The sequence below is a fragment of the Carcharhinus amblyrhynchos genome, chromosome 5 (assembly GCF_965287045.1).
Source record: "Carcharhinus amblyrhynchos chromosome 5, sCarAmb.v2.hapA, whole genome shotgun sequence".
Taxonomy (NCBI): Eukaryota; Metazoa; Chordata; class Chondrichthyes; order Carcharhiniformes; family Carcharhinidae; genus Carcharhinus; species Carcharhinus amblyrhynchos.
The window spans coordinates 97,382,018-97,400,401 of NC_137328.1; the positions used below are offsets into that span (position 1 = coordinate 97,382,018).

Consider the following 18,384-nt stretch of genomic DNA (forward strand, 5'->3'; position numbering starts at 1 on the left):
TAGAGGTTTATAAAATGTTGAGAGGAATAGATAGGGTGGATTCTCGGAGGCTATTTCCCAGGGCTGAAATGGTCGCTACGAGAGGACACAGATTTAAGGTGCTGGGAAGCAAGTACAGAGGAGATGTCAGGGGTAAGTTTTTCACTCAGAGGGTGGTGAATGAGTGGAATCAGCTGCCATTGGTGGTGTAGAGGCGAACTCGCTGGAGTCTTTTAAAAGACTTCTGGATGAGTACATGGGATTTGATGGGATTGGGAGTTCCAGATAGTTCTATGGCCTGGTAGGTATGGATATGATCGGTGCAACTTGTGGGCCGAAGGGCCTGTTTGTGCTGTAGTGTTCTATGTTCTAAAACAGAAAATCGCAAATCTCATCTGTAAGATTTTCCTCTGCTGGCAACATAATCAAGTTCACGCCCATAATGGGCATGAGCCTGATTTTAATAGATTTCAATAAATTTAAATATAATCTCCCAATTCCTCAACAAATTACTCCCCTCAATAAATTTCCATACACTACATTGGTGAGGTTTACAACAGGTTCATCCAGAGTGAACCTATTGAGGGGATCCCCTGAGGACACAAAGGCAATTGTAGCCCCCAAGGGAAAGGGTCATGGCCTGGCAGGGCTCTGGCACTTCCCTCTGGCCCCTGGGGCCTGAGGGCAGCCTCATGTGCGGGATCTCATCTGTTTGTTGGGGGGGCGGTTGCGGGGGGGGGGGGGGGGGTGCGGTGCGGGGGGTGGGGGAGCAGACACTGAGGGCAATGGGAAATGTCAGGGTGTGGGGGAGGAGGTGGTGAATGGGGATATTGGGGGTGGAAGAGGATGGGGCTGCCGGGAATGATCAGGAGGTGGGATGGGGATGATCAGAGGTGGAAGGGGATGGGAATGCCAGGATGATTGTGTGGGTGGATGGTAGAGGGGGGGCTCCGTGGTTAATTATTTTTGATAGTGCTGGGGAGGGGGTTAATTATTATTTTGATTGGGACGGCCTTATCACAGGGTTCCCCGATTTCCATGGAGCCGGTTCCTGGCTCTAAGAGTCTCACCTCGCCAGACTGATGGTGCAAACCACCGTCCACTGTTTTTCTTTCAAAATGTGAAGATCGGGAGAGAAAACAGGCCGGTGGATCTTGGATAGTTTCACACCTGTTTTCTCACCAGAACTGACACTTTGGCAGATTCTCATAAGATACTCCCCAATATCCTGTTTTTCAGTCTAGAACATTCTGTTTGATACAGTTTCCATTTATCCTCTTAAAGGAGTCGGAAGACACTGGGATTCGGCTGAGATCGTACTCCCTTTCCTCACCCAAAGTTTGTCAAAGCAAGTCTCGATTCATAAGGGACTTTAGTGTGTTTGATTCCACAAGTGAAGGTTAGTGTTGATAAAAATTGAACAAGATATATTTGAATAACAAAATTTTGCTACGACTTTAACAAAAATACCGATGTTATGCCATTGGCTAAAAAATGGCTCCTGTTTTGAGTGATCATCTGCAAAGCCTCTCCATTTTACATTCATTGTCTTACAATTAACAAATTTCATGTAAAAATGCTTAAAGCTAAAGTATAAATGTATCCTAATGTCTAGGTGCTGTCTGAGTGAGCAGCTTGTTTTCTAACTCATATTATTAGCTCATTATGAACAGTTTTGGCTTAACAATGAGATATTAAGTAGTCAAGTGTGTGAGCTATTACAGCACTGTGCTACTAAATTGTTTGTCAGTCGCAACTGGACTTAGTTTTTCCAGTCCTTTGCATTATTAATTGGAACATCATCTTCCACCTTATGGACTTATCTATTATAAAGGGGAAGGGTTAAGATGGATGTTTATGTCTTGTACAACTGTTGGCATCCTCCTGTCATCTGACTGTGAAAAGGGCATTGACAGCGGTCGTATGTCAAAATGACAAAGGAGGGTGCATTGGCAAAAGGCCAATGCGAACCTAGAGACAATTAATTGCTTTTTTTGATCAATGAACTTCAACATGCTCAACAATTAGCAACACTTATGTTTAATATTTATGGAATTGACAGTGACCAGACTTATGATATCTTAATACCAGATATGAATAAAACTTGAGCCAAATTTCTAGTGAGATGTAGCTTCAGACTATTTTTAATTTATTTGCTAATTACATTGAATTATATCTATCATATGATTTGCCATCATGTGATAGACATAGTTCATGTGTGTTTACTTCAATGTGCGGAGTAAGGTTTCTTGGTCACCTGCCGTGGCACATCTGAACATTTGTAGGTAGCCAGAAATGCTACTAGCACAGACAAAAGATTAAACTGAATACATTAAATTGTTTAAAAAGCAGTTAAAATATAGTAGAAAATAGTGACATAAAAATGGGATTCATAAACTGTGCATAAACCATCCTAATGATCTGTAGTTGCTTTTCATAGTACCTGTCCATTGTTCTATTCTGATAGATGTACTGTAGATCTGCATTATATACTGCATTAGTCACAGCAGTGAATGAACACCCAAACAGATGTTCCTTTGATCATTATGATGAGTCTGTCCCTGCTCTGTAGATGGTGTTTTCAGCAGTGGACGGTCCCTTCTTCAAGCACTCTCACTGTCTAAGTCAGTTTCTCTGCTACACCATAGTAGTAAGTACCACTCATAATCAGATAAAGCTGTCACAACTTTGCATGAAACTGCCTGCTACTCGTTCACATCCCTGTGCCTTGTTGCTGAACTGACGTAATTCATTTTAACCGATGTTGTTTGAATTGGAGTCAATTGTGGCTGCTAAATTGTCTCTTTTTAATTTAAAGCCTGCTGCTTGCTTTTATTTGATTGCTTATACAGAAACTAACTTTAAAGTTTAAAGAAGCCCTTTAATTAACTACTGAAATCCCTCCTCATAAGCATGTGATGGTTAGCGTGAGTTCTACTGCAAACCAACACTTTAGTCCATGTAACTTAAAGAAATTTTCAGCAATGGATTGAGCACATGAATACTCTATCCACTTCTCCCCATCACGACATCTAATAGACGCACAAATAATTGTTTTCATCTACACAATTCCCCCGGAAGCATATTAAATCTACTTTTCTAGTGTGAAACATTCTGCACGCCCCTTTCACTAGTTTGAATGTATGCCCTCCTATCCTAACTTGAATGAATGCTCTGACCTAAACTTTATCTTTATTGTTGATTATCTTCAACAATTATCTAAGGTTCCTTAAATATGGAGCGGCATGATGGCACAGTGGTTAGCATCGCTACCTCACAGTGCCAGGGACCCGGGTTCAATTCCGGCCTTGAGTCACTGTCTGTATGGAGTTAGCACATTCTCTCTGTGTCTGCATGTGTTTCCTCCAGTTTCCTCTCACAGTCCAAAGATGTGCTGGTTAGGTTGATTGACCATGCTAAATTGACTCTTAATATCAAGGGATTAGAGCATAAATATGTGGGGTTATGGGATTAGGACCTGGGTGAGATTGTGGTCCATTCGGACACAATGGGCAAAATGGCCTCCTTCTGCACTGCAAAGATTCTATAAAAAGATCAACTTTAATGTTAAACAGTCCTAATTTCTCTCTTATTCAGTTCTGTGACATTGACGGTCAATCCTATAACTTTTGGTTCATTGTCTCCAGAACTTGAATGTGTTTCCCTCATGCCTTGTTCACCAAAACTAATGACCATCTCACCAGAGCACGATAGATACTGGGCCTAAATGCATTCCTCCCAACCGTCAATTTAAGCAGACAAATTAGTTCAGTCTCTCCGCTGAAGTTTAACAAGTTCATTTAATAAACGTTCATGCATTTCCCAATCATATTTCAACAACTTCCAACTATGAGAACTTTCGTGTCATTTTCTAGCATGCATTCTGTAGCAGCTACTGGATTGATGTCATCTTGATTAACAGCGCTGATTTGTTGATGCAATTATTTTTCATAAAATTATGAACGTTTGTTATTCTGTTATTGCTGATACTGCTATGTTTTATGGAATCTTTACAAAGATGCTAGTGAACAGTATGATAGCAGAGGCTGCAACCTGTCAATTGTTGTTAGATTGATATGATATCAGTTAGCATTACACTCCACTAGAATGCTGATCTTAATCATGCTGCTTGTCAATAGCAGAAACCAGACCCCAATTTTAACTGTTTCCACTTAGGATGGGTTGGGATGAATGGCTGTTAGTATAACGTCAATCACTGAACCCCTCTGATCATATTGTTTTCCCACAGTGTGCCAATATTAGTATGGTATCACACAAGCAGGAAGGAAGTGGAGTTCTTCTTTAAATATGCAGATCAGATCCGATACTGCCACTAATATCATCAAGACCTAATTAACAATTTGAACCTGAGACCCAAGCTAGAGAAGAGAACCGGTTCCCGTGTCAAGCAAATCTGCTGAGAGCTGGGTCATAGATCAAAAGAGGCCCAGCAGATAAGGTCTCCCTATGGACCAGGAGGAGTTGGACTACTCCTTCAGGCCTTCTGGGCAGGTCTTGGGCTTTCCTTGCAGTTGATATTCTGCGTGTTGAGTTTAATATATTTGTGCTATTTGGCGCTCAAAGAGCTGTTATTGTGTAACCTCATAACTTAGACATTAGCACTAACCATATTTATATTCGGGGAAGAAAAATGATTTCTTTCATTTCAATCAAACAATAACATTGGCCTTAATTTTTCATGAAATAGTAGTCCTGCCACTGGCTGAAAAGATGGGGGTGAGTCTGTCTCCGCAGAGTTCAGGACTGATTTACGGACCATCAGTCTGGGAGGATGTCCCTCTCTGAGAGCTGCCAGCCAGTCAGATGGCCAGCTGCCCTCCGGTCTTAGCAGCGCCACAGGGAACAGTAGCCTGGCTCCAGGCTCAGCGGGGGAACCGTGTGAAATTGAGCAAGTTCTATTAGGACTGCAGCAATCTCCCCCAAGGAATACCATGGAAGCCAGATTGCAAGGTCAGTCAGGATGGCATTGCCAAGCCCAGTCAGGCGGACCCCAGCAAGGAGAGTAGAGGCTGTGATTGCAGGGCCAGGGTTGGGAAGAACAAGCAGGGGCAGTGCTAATTGTTGAGAGGCCATAGAGTTCCTGAACAGGAGTGACAATCCACCCCCCATCCCCAACCTCTCAACTCACAGCCGGCTACCGAGAATTACCTGTCCAACTCTCCAAGTATCATGGGCATCCTCTTATCACTGGTAAAATACTAAATGGTGGAAAGAATTGGCACTTCCTTGATGACATAACAGCTTCACTTGACTCAAGTGTGACTGGCCTGTCTGATATCTTTCCTGCCATTGGTAAAATATCAGATTGTTTACCTGCTTCAGGGCTAGGGGAGGATGTAAAATTCTAACCATTACCTTGCTAAAGTAAAACCCAACTTTGGTATCCAACTCACAAACCACTTCCAGTTACTTCACAGCTTTTTGAGTGTTTATCTACTAGGAAACAATTTCCTCTTGTCTCCTGGAAATGCATTCAAATTGTAACTTTCAAGACCAGTAAATAACATGGTGTGCATCAATCCACCAAAACAAAGAACATCCCAGCACGGGAAACAGGCCCTTTGGCCCAACGAGCCCGTGCCGCCGCATCTTCCCACACCTACCCCGCCCAGTTGGAAACTACTTTGTAATTGTGAATAGAATGTAGTTTGAAGTGTCTTAACCTTCAGCATCTCTGCACATCTGATCAGTGTAGACTTCTGATGTCACATCTGTCCATCCCAGATAAGTACAGCAACAAAGGCTTCCAAAAGGCACATGATGAATAAGTAACTTTTAGTTATAAAGATACATGGTGCAATGGATATATACAGTTTTACATCCAACTCTTATTAAATGTGGCCCACCATTCAACCAGGCATTAAGCTATGAATCTTGCTCAGAGAAGCCAAGACTTACTGCAGGAGATGCTGTTGTAGATAAAGATGCTATTTTGGAACTGCAATATCTTTAAATGCAGAATAGAGAGAGATTTACTGTGCTTGAGGTACTTGGAGTGTGCTGTTGAGGCTTTTGTGCTAAACATAGAAACAAAATGCAATTTCCTGGAACAAACAGCCCTTAATAGCGCATAAGGGCCGAATGCCTGTTATTGAATATTGAGATACAAAATCACATGTTCAATTACAAACTTCTAATCAAGTCTTGCATTGTCCTATAGAAGCTTCTTTGAAAAAACAAATCATAAGCATGGATTTAAAGGGAGTTAGTTACCTGAAGGCAAGTTTATTTTTCTACTATTTCTTCTGTAGTAAACTTTTCCATATTGCTTTATTTCAGAACAGCGAACCTTCAGCCTACCTGAGCACCCGAAAGAGAAAAGGTACTGTACAGTATAACATTCATCGGTCTTGCTGGGCACGCTAACTGAACTAGACATCCCAAAGCATGATTAAATCAGCAGGGTTAACATACCAATCATGGAAACTGTCCACGGAGATGTTCAAAATGCCACTGGGACAGCATGGTGGCACAGTGGTTAGCCTTGCTAGAGTCATAGAGCTTTACAGCATGGAAACAGGCCCTTCGGCCCAACTTGTCCATTCCGCTCTTTGTTTTCACACTCCTAAGCTAGTCCCAATTGCCCGCATTTGGCCCATATCCCTCTATACCCATCATACCCATGTAACTGAAGTACAATGCTGCCTCACAGCGTCAGGGACCCAAATTCAATTCTGGCCTCAGGTGACTGTCTGTGTGGAGTCTGCACATTCTCCCTGTGTCTGGGTGGGTTTCCTCCAGTTTCCTCCCACACTCCAAAGATGTACAGTTTAGGTGGATTGGCCATGCTAAATTGACCCTTAATGTCGAGGGATTAGCAGGGTAAAAGTGTAAGGTTACAGGAATCGGGCCTGAGTGGGATTGTTGTCGGTGCAGGCTCGATGGGTCAAACGGTCTCCTTCTTCACTGTAGGGATTCTATGGTTCTATGTGTAGGTCGATGAGCTGAATGGCCTCCTTCTGCACTCTGGGGATTCTGTGATTCTGTGGAATTTTTGCAATCACAAAAATTTGTAAAGAATTTAAGCCCCGAGAGGCAGCCCAAACTACATTCATTGTGCTTCCCTAAGTGAATATGTCGACATTTGCATTTATAGAATATTCACTCACGTACTTAACTATATATGTTTATTCTCAAATAAAAATAGGAAGAGTGGTAATGATCATGAGTTATATTGCTTAAATCTTCAATCCTAGCACACAGTTTAGTGCCATTTATCGACATGTGAAAACATAGGGCGAGATTCTCTGGTCTTGACCGCAATGGGAGCCATTGTGTGCAAGGAGAATCCCAGTCAAAATTCCATTCACTTTCGGAGGCTCCAGAAAATCCCAGCTGTGAACGAAGGCAGAAGATTTCGGACATAGTTAAAAAACATAGTTTGTAACATGTAGTAGATGTACACAATGTGCCTTCACTTGTATTGGAAAGGATAAAAACATGAATCCATAAAACATCTGAATGTAAACTTCAAATGTTGAAGACACCAATTTGATGACACATTCCAAGTGAAGTCTAGGAGCATGCTCCCTGAAAACTGAAAATTCCCCCTCATTAATTTTAATTTTAAGAACTAGTGAATTTCACAATTAATACACTTTTTTCATTTTAAGAAGGAAAAGCAAATTGAGATTTGAATTTCAATGGACAAAAGTAACTATCACTTCCCGAAAAGATGCCCTAGTGTGCAATCTTCTCCATCCAACCACAACCCTGGCCTAGTTCATAAAGGCTTTGAACTTCCTGTTACCCAATTCTACCTCCAATTTCCCAATCTTTCCCAACAAATTAATCTCAATTTTTCCAGGTTTACTCTTTCCCCTCTCCCTCATCAATTCAATCTGCTTCATTATTCTCTTCCTCCAATCTAGTTATACTGGTGCACCTCTTCAACTCTCCCATTCAAGCTGGTACTGTACCTTCTCCTGGAGTTGATGTTGGTGTTCCCCTACCCCAAATTCTGTTCTAGTTTCTTTCTCCCTGCTCTTCTCAAAGCATTGTTGCCAGCTTTTACCCCTTTGCCTTTTGCATTCTATTGCTTCTCCCTCCTATTGTTGTCCATTTACATCTCCTTTGTTGCCATAAATTTTCACTTCCGTAGACTCTCCAGCCACAAAGTGAGGGAGTATACCCATCTGCCTGTGGTTCTAAAAAGTGCCGGCATACTAACTGGGCCCTGGAAACAGTTTGCATGAATGCATGTATGCAAATCTCAACCGTGCTCAGACTTTTTTCTGTTCGGTCAGGGAGTGATTTCTTTTAAAGTGGAGCTCTATGCACTTGTTCATTTCATGGTAGGTCAACATACAGCTTCCAAGTACATGACACAAATGCTCTGGTGCCAATATGTGTGTGTACTCGAGGATTTCCAAAACACAATTGACGAGATGTCACAAAATAAGTGCTCATGTTGTAGGGGGTAACAGATTAGCATGGAAAGAAGATTGGTTAACTATCAGGAAGCAGAGTGTATCACTGAATTCTGTTCCGGTGCAGAAGGAGGCCATTTGGCCCATCGTGTCTGCACCGACATTCCAAATGAGCAGCATGACTTGGTGCCATTCCCCTTTCTTTTCCCTGTACCCCTGCACATTGTTTCTATTCAAGTAATCATCTAATGCTCTCTTGAATGTCTCAATTGAACCTGCCTCTGCCACAGTTCCAGGCAGTGCATTCCAGATCTGAATCACTCGTGTGAAAAAGTTTTTCCTCGTGTCATATTTGCTTCTTTTGCAACTCAGATAATTGGTTCCCTCTCTTTCTTGATCCTTTTATGAGCAGAAACAGATTCTCCCTACTATTTCTATTCTGTGATGAACATAATGATGTTGGGGATCTCAGGAGTAGGTTGAGACCCACTTGGCATTTCTGGGTGAAACACTTTGATATGACTGAGTGGCTTGCTTGGCCATTTCAGAGGTTATTGAAAAATCAATTACATTGCTGTTGGTCTGGAGTCACTTGTAGGCCAGATCAGGTAAGGACAGCAGATTTCCCAAATGAACCAACTATGTTAATTGACAATAATTTCATAGTCATTACTGATTTACTTATTGAATTTAGATTCTACTAGCTGCCATTGTGGGATTTGAACCTGTGTCTCCAGGACATTAGTCTGGGACTCTAGATTATCAGTCCAGTGTCTTTTCCACTACATCACGGACTCCCTGAATGGAGGTGAATAGGTCATTTTCAGGTTGACAAGCTGTAAAGAGTGGAGAGCCAAAGGGGTCAGTGCTGAGGCCTCAGCTATTTAGAATTTATGTCAATGACGTGGATGAAGGAACCAAATGTATTGTTGCTAAATTTGCTGAAAGCACAAAGAGTTAATTGTGGAGAGAACATAAGTCTGCAAAGGAATAGAGGTAGGTTAAGTGAGTGGGCAGAAACTTGGCAGATGGAGTATAATTCAGAAAAATATGAACTTGCTTATTTTGGCAGGAAGAATAAAGAAGCACTATATTATTTAAATAGGTAGAGTTTGCAGAACTTTGTGGTACAGTGGGATCTGAATGTCCCAGTACAATAATCATAAAAAGTTACTTTGCAGTATTATAAGTGATTAGCAAGGCAAATAGAATCTTATCATTTGTTGCAGGGGGAATCGTGAATAAAGTGAAGGGTGCTTTGTTTCAGTTGTACAGGGCCTTAGTGAGACAACATCTGGAGTTAACGTGGAGCTCTATGCACTTGTTCATTTCATGGAAGGTCAACATCTTGCTTCCAAGTACATGACACAAATGCTCTGGTGCCAATATGTGTATGTACTCGAGGATTTCCAAAACACAGTTGATGAGATGTCACATGAAAGGTTACAGCACAAAATAAGTGCTCATTTTGTAGGGGGTAACAGATTAGCATGGATTGAAGGTTAGTTAATTAACAGGAAGCAGAGTGTGCCACAGAATTCTGTTCTGGTGTAGAAGGAGGCCATTTGGCCTGTCGTGTCTGCACTGGCTTTCCAAATGAGCATCATGACTTAGTGCCATTCCCCTGTCTTTTCCCTGTACCTCTGCACATTGTCTGTGTACAGTTTGGTGTCCTCATTTGCAAAGAGAAGAGAATAACATGAGAAACAGTTCAAGGAAGATTCACTGGACTAATTTCTGAGATGAAGGGCTTATCTTACAAGTAAAGATTGGACAGGTTGGGCCTTCATTGATTGGAGTTTAGAAGAAGAGAGGTGATCTTACTGAAACACATAAGATCCTGAGGTGACTTGATACGTTGGATATTGAAAGGATGTTTTCCCTTGTGGGAGAGACTAGAACTAGGGGATGCAGTTCAAAAATAAGGGTCTCTGAATTAAGGTAGAGATGATAGTTGTTCACAAGTGGAATTCTCTTCCTCAGAGAGCAGTAGAGGCATGATTATGGAGTGTTTAAGACTGAAGTAGATAAATTCTTGATTGATAAGGGAGTCAGAGGTATTAGGGGATATTCAGAAGCAGAGTTGTGGCCACAATCAGATCAGCCATGATCTTATCAAATCGTGGAGCAGCTCGAGGGGCCGAATGGCCTATTCCTGCTCCTAATTTGAGCATTTATGTGTATTTAATACTGGGAAGGAATGAGCTTTTGACAAATGCAGGCCCAATTGCTGTTTATTGATTGTGGCTGTGCCTGCTACTTACACTATTAGCCCAGTGGAACAAATATACACATGATGCTTTTCAGGAAAACCATGACCAGCTCAATAGAAGTCATTGGCTGTTAGCTGGCTTCAAGAATGCAAAACGTGAAAAGGACACTTGGACCATGAAATCCACTCCTTCCACAGAAATTGTTCAGTTTCACTTTTCTTAGGGCAATTAAATTTCATCCCATGGATTTCAAGGATCACTGGCATAGCAATGGTCCTTGCTGACCTCCAAGAAATCTGTCTGTGAAGATCTAGCGTTCTCAGTGGCCTGGATTCCCTCTTTTCCAATGTTTGACTTTGGCGAAATAAGGGGATCTCCAGGAATCCAGAAGCAGTGATGTCATTAAATTAGGAAAACAATTAAATCATAGTGAAGCATTTTCATAGACAGCAGGCAATGATTTACCTGCCCTGTTAGCCCTAGGAGCATATGGTGAATTTGATGTTTATATTCCATTTCATGTCCCATTAACGTTTTTCACAGGGGTTTTTTTCTGGTTTGAAGTGCTTCCAAGAAAAAGCAGGTGCACAGCCTGACCACATTTTTTATTAGGAGATTTTTTTCGACCTCTTATGCCTAAACAGCATGCCTGCACTGGGGGAATTTTTCCATTAAATAAGCATTTGGCACAACTCAGACATTAAAGTCTAAGGGTTCCTCAATCAGGAACTTCTCACAGCTTCTATCTTATTCTCTGGATAAACGTGATGAACATGCGGGGCGCTTAGAGGCTATTTTATTCTCTGGGTTGTCAGGGACTTGGCTGGACAGTGCACTGGCAGTGCCCCCAACACATTAGCAGTGCCAACCTCAGATCATCTGACCCCTGTGTGCTGTGTGTTGATGGAAGGGATGGAAAGTGACCTGAGCATTTAGTGATGGGAGGGAGGTTGCTCTTGGTCAAGCTTTGGGGTGTTCCCCATTTCTGTGGGGGAGGGGGGAGGTCATGATGTTTGGGGCAGGGAGGGGGTGTGCATGTGGGAGAGAGGCCCCTTCACTTTGAGATCTTGATCTCTGAGCATCTTGCCTTGCTACCTCCTTTAAGTCCTGCAATGTCTTTAATAAGACCATAAGACATAGGAACAGAATTAGGCCACTCAGCCCATCGAGTTTACTCAACCATTCAATCATGGCTGATATTTTTGTCATCCCCATTCTCTTGCCTTTTCTCCATAATCCCTGATCCCCCTTATTAACCAAGAGCCTATCTATCTCTGTCTTAAAAATACTCAATGACCTGACCTCCACAGCCTTCTGCAGCAAACAGTTCCACAGATTCAGTACTCTCTGGCTGAAGAAATTCCTCTTTATCTCTGTTTTAAAGGATCATCCCTTTAGCCTGAGGTTGTGCCCTAGGTTCTAGTTTTCCCTACTAGTGGAAACAGACTCTCCACGTCCACTCTATCCAGACCTCGCAGTATCCTACAAGTTTCAATAAAATCCCTCCTCATCCTTCTAAACTCCAATGAATACAGACCCAGTGTCCTCACCTATTCCTCATACGACAAGCTCTTCATTCCAGGGATCATTCTTGTGAATCTTCTGTGGATCCGTTCCAAGGCCAGCACATCTTTCCTTAGATACGGGGCCTCCTGCTCACAGTACTGCAAATGGGGTCTGAGCAGAGCCTTACACAGTCTCAGGAGTACATCCATGCTCTTGTATTCTATCCCTCTCAACATGAATGCTAACATTGCATTTGCCTTCCTAACTGCCAACTGAACCTGCACGTTAACTTTAAGAGAATCTTGAACAATGGCTCCCAAGTCCCTTTGTGTTTCTGATTTCCTAAGCATTTCTCCATTTAGAAAATAATCAGTGCCTCCATTCCACCTTCCAAAGTGAATGATCTCACACTTTTCCACATTGTATTCCGTCTGCCACTTCTTTGCCCACTCTCCTAATCTATCCAAGTCCTTCTGCAGCCCTCCTGCTTCCTCAATAGTACCTGTCCCTCTACATATCTTTGTATCATCTGTAAACTTAGCAACAGTGCCTTCAGTTCCTTCTTCCAAATAAGAACATAAGAAATAGGAGCAGGAGTAGGCCATCTGGCCCCTCGAGCCTGCCCCACCATTCTAGCTAATGTATATTGTGAAAAGTTGTGATCCCAGCACTGATCCCTCAGGCACCCCACGTCACTGCCTGCCATCCTGAAAAAGACGCCTTTATCCCCACTCTCTGCTTTCTGCCAGTCAGCCAATCCTCTATCCATGCCAGGATCTTACCCTTAACACCATGGGCTCTTAACTTATTTAACAGTCTCCTATGCAGCACCTTGTCAAAGGCCTTCTGGAAATCTAAATAAAGCGCATCCACCCGTCCTCCTTTATCTAACTTCCTTGTTACCTCCTCAAAGAACTCTTAACAGACATGACCTCCCCTTGACAAAGCCGTGCTGACTCAGTCCTATTTTATCATGCACTTCCAAGTACTCCGTGATCTCATCTTTAATAATGGACTCTAAAATCTTGCCAGTGACCAAAGTCAGGCTAACTGGCCTATAATTTCACGTCTGCTGCCTCCCTCCCTTCTTAAACAGCAGTGTTACATTAACTACTTTCCACTCCTTTAGTACCCTCCCTGCCTCCAGTGATTCCTGAAAGATCACACCAATGTCTCCACAATTTCCTCAGCCTTCTCTTCTAGAACCCTGAGTGTAGTCCATCCGATACATGTGATTTATCCACCTTCAGACCTTTCAGCTTCCCCAGAACCTTCTCCTTAGTGATGGCCACTACACTCAGCTGTGCCCTGATTTTCCTGGAGCTCTGGCATCCCACTGGTGTGTTCCACCATGAAGACTGATGCAAAGTAATTATTCAGTTCCTTTGCCATTTCTTTGTTTCTTATTATTACTTCTTCAGCCTTAATGCTGCAAGTCACCCCAACCTCAGAAAAAGTATCAATGGATGGTGATCGGGATCCTGCCATCGCACCTGGTGGAAATTGAATTACCCACCACACTTAGAAATGTTTTGAAAGAACTGCACCCAGCAAACTAGGAGGCAGAATACCCTGATATCTTTACAGAAAGCAAAATAAATGATTGCAACGCACACTTGAGATTAAGGTAGAGGTTGGGATATCATAAACAAATTAAATAAAAATCGGATTTTTAAAAATTGAAATTGAGAAATTTGACATCCCACAGATTTGAAATTAGTTTCCTAGTGCCAGAGCGATTTCTGTGTAGTAATTAGGCACTTAATATGCATTTACAAAAATCCAGTTACCTCTCATTCAATAAAATGTAACTTTCTTGAGGGTTTTTAACAATGAGACTTATGAGGTAAAAGGGCAACTTTTCATCAATTCAGTGATGTTAACCTGATGTCAGTCTTGAAGGACATTAACAGTGCAATCACTGCACACTAGAAAGAGGTGCAGAACCATTGACAGTTACTTTTGGATTTTCACATTTAGTTGTTCATGTGCAGACTACAGAAATTGCTGTCAGTCTGAAAAGAGCAATGACAGTGAATGCTAACAATTCTTCCATCATTACTACCAGGTAACGTAATCCCCTGAGGATTCTGTTATCCATGTCTTAATCCAGATGTACTCACCTATCACGCCTATACTCACAGACCTGTATTGGATCCCAGTCTGGGAACAAGACTAATTAAAAATGTTCATCTCTCTGTTCAAGTCCTTCTTCGGCCTCTCATTCCCTACTTCTAAATCAATCTCTGGCCCTATAACCCTCTGAGATCCATTTTCTCTTCCAGTTCCAGTCTCTTGGCCACCCCCTATTTCCTTCGTTTTGCCATCGGCAGTCATGCTTTCAGTACCTGAGCCCAAAGCTCTGGAATTCCCTCCCTACGCTTTTCCAGCCCTCGATCTCTCACGCTTCTGTCTTAAATCGCTCCTTCAAACTACACCTTTGGCAACTTTTGTTCCGCTGCCTTAATAGTCTCAAATTTTGTCTGATGTTGGTCCCATGAAGTGCCTTTGTACGTTTTACAACTTTAAAGGCACTGTATAAATACAAGGTGTTATTACTGTTGTATGACCATTATATAAACAGATCTCCAGGCTTTATTATGGTTCTCTGGAATTTGAGTGAAAAAAAGTCAGCTGTGAGAAAGTGTTAGTTTTCTGTGGTCAAAATTGAAATTTATTTTTCAAACATTTTGGATTAATTATGTAATATCAGCAAAACAAATTTGTAAGAAAGAAACAAAATAATTTAATGATATACTGAACTGACAACTGTCTAACTGTAGTGGTGAAAGCCGTTGATGTACATATTTGCTGCATTACAGCACGTTGTGCCCGATTTCAAACTTCATGCGGAATTTAAAGCTAATCTTGTACATTGATACAGGTCCCTTATGACAGGAAAAACAGTAACCTATGTCTACCTTGGCCATAGAATGCACGGAGGGAGGGAGGGAGGCCAGCAATTGGGCCTGGCCATTGGGGTGGGGGGTGATGCGGGAGAGGCGGCTCCTGGGGGGAGTGGTTGTGGTTGGGAAAGCGGGACTGCTGGGGGCAGGGAGACTGAGTTGGGGAGGGTGCGGTTTCAGGGCTGGTCTGGACACTTACCGCGATCGGTCTGTGCTGGGGGGGTGGTGTGGGGGATCAGAGGGGCAGCATTGCAGGCTCGCAGGGTTGGCTAGCGATCAGGAGGCCGGCAGTACAGGGCTACTGTGCATGCACCGATCTCCACTCTGACAGATTGGCACATGATGTAGAGATGCCGGCGCTGGACTGGGGTAAACACAGTAAGAAGTCTCATAGGTTAAAGTCCAACAAGTTTATTTGATAGTAATCCCACAAGCTTTCGGAAACGCTGTTCCTTCGTCAGGTGTGTGGAAGGTTCACATGCACAGTGGTCTGCTCAGGCTATGCTGTCGGTCACTCCAGCAGGAATAGGCCGCGCCCCTGATTTTTAATGAGATTCACACTAGTGCACTCTGCAGTACACAGAGTATGGGAGATTAATTTTGAAAGTCCTGCTGATAAAAGCAACAGGATTTACTCCAGTTTTATGTGAATTCAACACTTAGATTTTTTCGGGAGAATCCACCTGTGGTCTCACCAGTACCTTATAAAGTTGCAGCAAGACTTCCATACTCTCATGCAGCAACCCCCTTGAATTAAGAGTCAACATTTCATTAGCCTACTTGATTACCTGCTGCACCCATGTGCTAGCTTTCCGTGTTTCATGCACAAGGCCCCAAATTCCTTTGTATTGCAGCTTCTGCAGTTTTTCTCAATTTAAATAATACACTTTTTTTCCTCTCCCTTCCAAAATGAACAATTTCATATTTTCCCACATTGTACTCCATTTGCCAAACTTTTGTCCATCTACTTAACCTATAGACAGAAACAGGGAAATGTATATTAGGGGATAAAGAAATGGCTGAGCAACTGAATATATTCTTGGGTTCTATCTTCACAAAAGAGGACACAAATCAAATGCCAGAAATGTTGGAGAATGCAAGATTTAGTGAGAAGGAAGAACTGAGGGAGATCAAATTAATAGAGAAATGGTGCTGGGAAAATTGATGGGATTGAAGGCAGATAAATCCCCAGGACCTGATAATCTACATCCCAGAGTACATAAAGAAGTAGCTCTAGAAATAGTGGATGCATTCATTGGTGGTCATCTTTCAGGATTCTATAGACTCTGCAACAGCCCCTGCAGATTGGAGGGTAGCGAATGTCACGCCAATATTTAAAAAGGGAAATAGAGAGAAAACCGGGAATTATAGACCAGTAAGCTTAACATTGGTAGTGTGAAAAATTCTCAAATCCATTATCAAGGACTTTATAGCAGAGCATTTAGAAAGTAGTGACAGGATCAGACTGAGTCAGCATGGATTTATGAAGGGGAAATCATGTTTGACAAGTCTGTTGGAATTCTTTGAAGATGTAACTACTGGAGTTGACAAGGGGGAGCCAGTCGATGTGGTATATTTGGACTTTCAGAAAGGATCTGACAAAATCAAGCTCAAGAGATTATCGTGCAAGATTAGAGCACATGGGATTAGGGGGAGTGTATTGAGATGTATTGAGAAAACGGGTTGGCAGAGAGGAAATGAAGAGTAGGAATTAATGGGTGCTTTTCAAATTGGCAGGCAATAACTAATGGGGTGCCACAGGGATCAGTGCTGGGATCCCAGCTATTCATAATATATATTAATGATTTGGATGAGGGAACAAAATATAACATCTCAAAGTTCGCAGATGATACCAAGTTGGGTGAGAGGATGAACAGTGACAAGGATACAGAGATCCTTCAGAATGATCTGGACAGGTTGGATGAGTGATCAAACCAATGGCAGATGCAATATAATTTGGATAAATGTGAGGTTATTCACTTTGGAAGCAAAGACAAGAAGGCAGATTACTACCTGAATGGCTGTATATTGGGAGAGGGGAATGTGCAGCGGGACCTGGGTGTCTTGTGCACAAGTCAGTAAAGGTAAACATGCAGATGTAGCAAGTGGTAAAGATGTCAAATGGCATGTTGGCCTTCATTGCAATAGGTTTCAAGTACAGGGATGTATTGTTGCAATTATACAGGGCCTTGGTAAGGCCACACCTAGAGTATTGTGTACAGTTTTGGTCTCCTTTTCTGAGGAAGGATGTTCTTGCTCTCGAGGGAGTGCAGCGATGGTTTACCCAGGCTGATTCCAGGGATGGTGGGACTGATGTATGAGGAGAGATTGACTAGGTTAGGATCGTTTTCGCTGGAGTTCAGATGAATGGGGGCATATCTCATAGAAATGTATAAAATTCTAACAGGACTAGACAGGGTAGATGCAGGGAGGATATTCCTGATGGTGGGGGAGTCCAGAACCAGGGGTCACAGTCTGAGGATTCAAGGTAGACCATTTAGGGTGGAGGTGAAGAGACATTCATTATCGCAGGAAGTAGTTGATTCCAAAACATTGAATATATTCAAGAGACGGCTGGATATAACACTTGGGGCGAGTGTGATCAAAGGTTATGGGGAAAAAGCAGGATTAGGCTATTGAATTAGATGATTAGCCATGATCATAATGAGTGGCGGAGCGGGCTCAAAAGGACAAATGGCCCCCTCCCCTGCTCCTATCTTCTATATTTCTATCAATATCTCTTTGTAAATTGCTTATATCCCTCCCAGTTGTCTTTCCATCTATTTTGCATCACCTGCAAATTTGACTACAGTATTTTTGCTTCTTTCCTCCAAGTCATTAGTATATATTGTAAACAGTTGCAGTCCCAACGCAGGTCCCCACTGGTTACTGATTGCCAAGCTGAAAAAGAACCCCTTACTCCCACTTGCTGTTTCCTGCCCATTAGCCAATTCCCTATCCATGCCAATATGCTACCTCCAATGCCATGGGGCCTTATCTTATGACTTAACCTTTTGTGAAGTACTTTGCTGAACACCTTTTGGAAGTCCATATACAACACATTTACTGGTTCCCCTCTATCCACTCTGGTTGCAACTTCCTTGAAAAATTTTATAAATTAGCCAGATTTCCCTCTCATGAGACTATGCTGACTCTGTGTCATCATGCCACCTTAAGACTTAACATTTCTAGGTCCAACTGATCGCTTAGAAGAGCCCCGTTTAATATGTCTATTAAATAATGGCATCTCTGACAATGCAGTGGCCCCTTTGTACTGCACTAATGTATCATCCTAGATTGAATGTTCCAATATCCACAGTTGAGTTTGACCCCATGAGCCTGTGCTCCTAGATTTGAAGTTGGTGTCCAAAAACTCTGATGCCTTGAATT

The 18,384-nt window shown here is 42.4% G+C and overlaps 1 protein-coding gene across 4 annotated transcripts in view; it reads left to right on the plus strand.

Moving 5' to 3' along the window:
• Window positions 1–18,384, plus strand: part of arhgef28a (Rho guanine nucleotide exchange factor (GEF) 28a) — a 393,722-nt gene that overhangs the window by 221,548 nt on the left and 153,790 nt on the right. For 3 of the 4 annotated variants that reach the window (XM_080189269.1, XM_080189270.1, XM_080189271.1), the window contains exons 13-15: window positions 1,264–1,378; window positions 2,552–2,629; window positions 6,280–6,322. In XM_080189269.1, the coding sequence (XP_080045395.1) occupies window positions 1,264–1,378; window positions 2,552–2,629; window positions 6,280–6,322 (236 nt within the window). The remainder of the gene's footprint in view (window positions 1–1,263; window positions 1,379–2,551; window positions 2,630–6,279; window positions 6,323–18,384) is intronic. The other variant, XM_080189272.1, reaches the window with a different exon arrangement.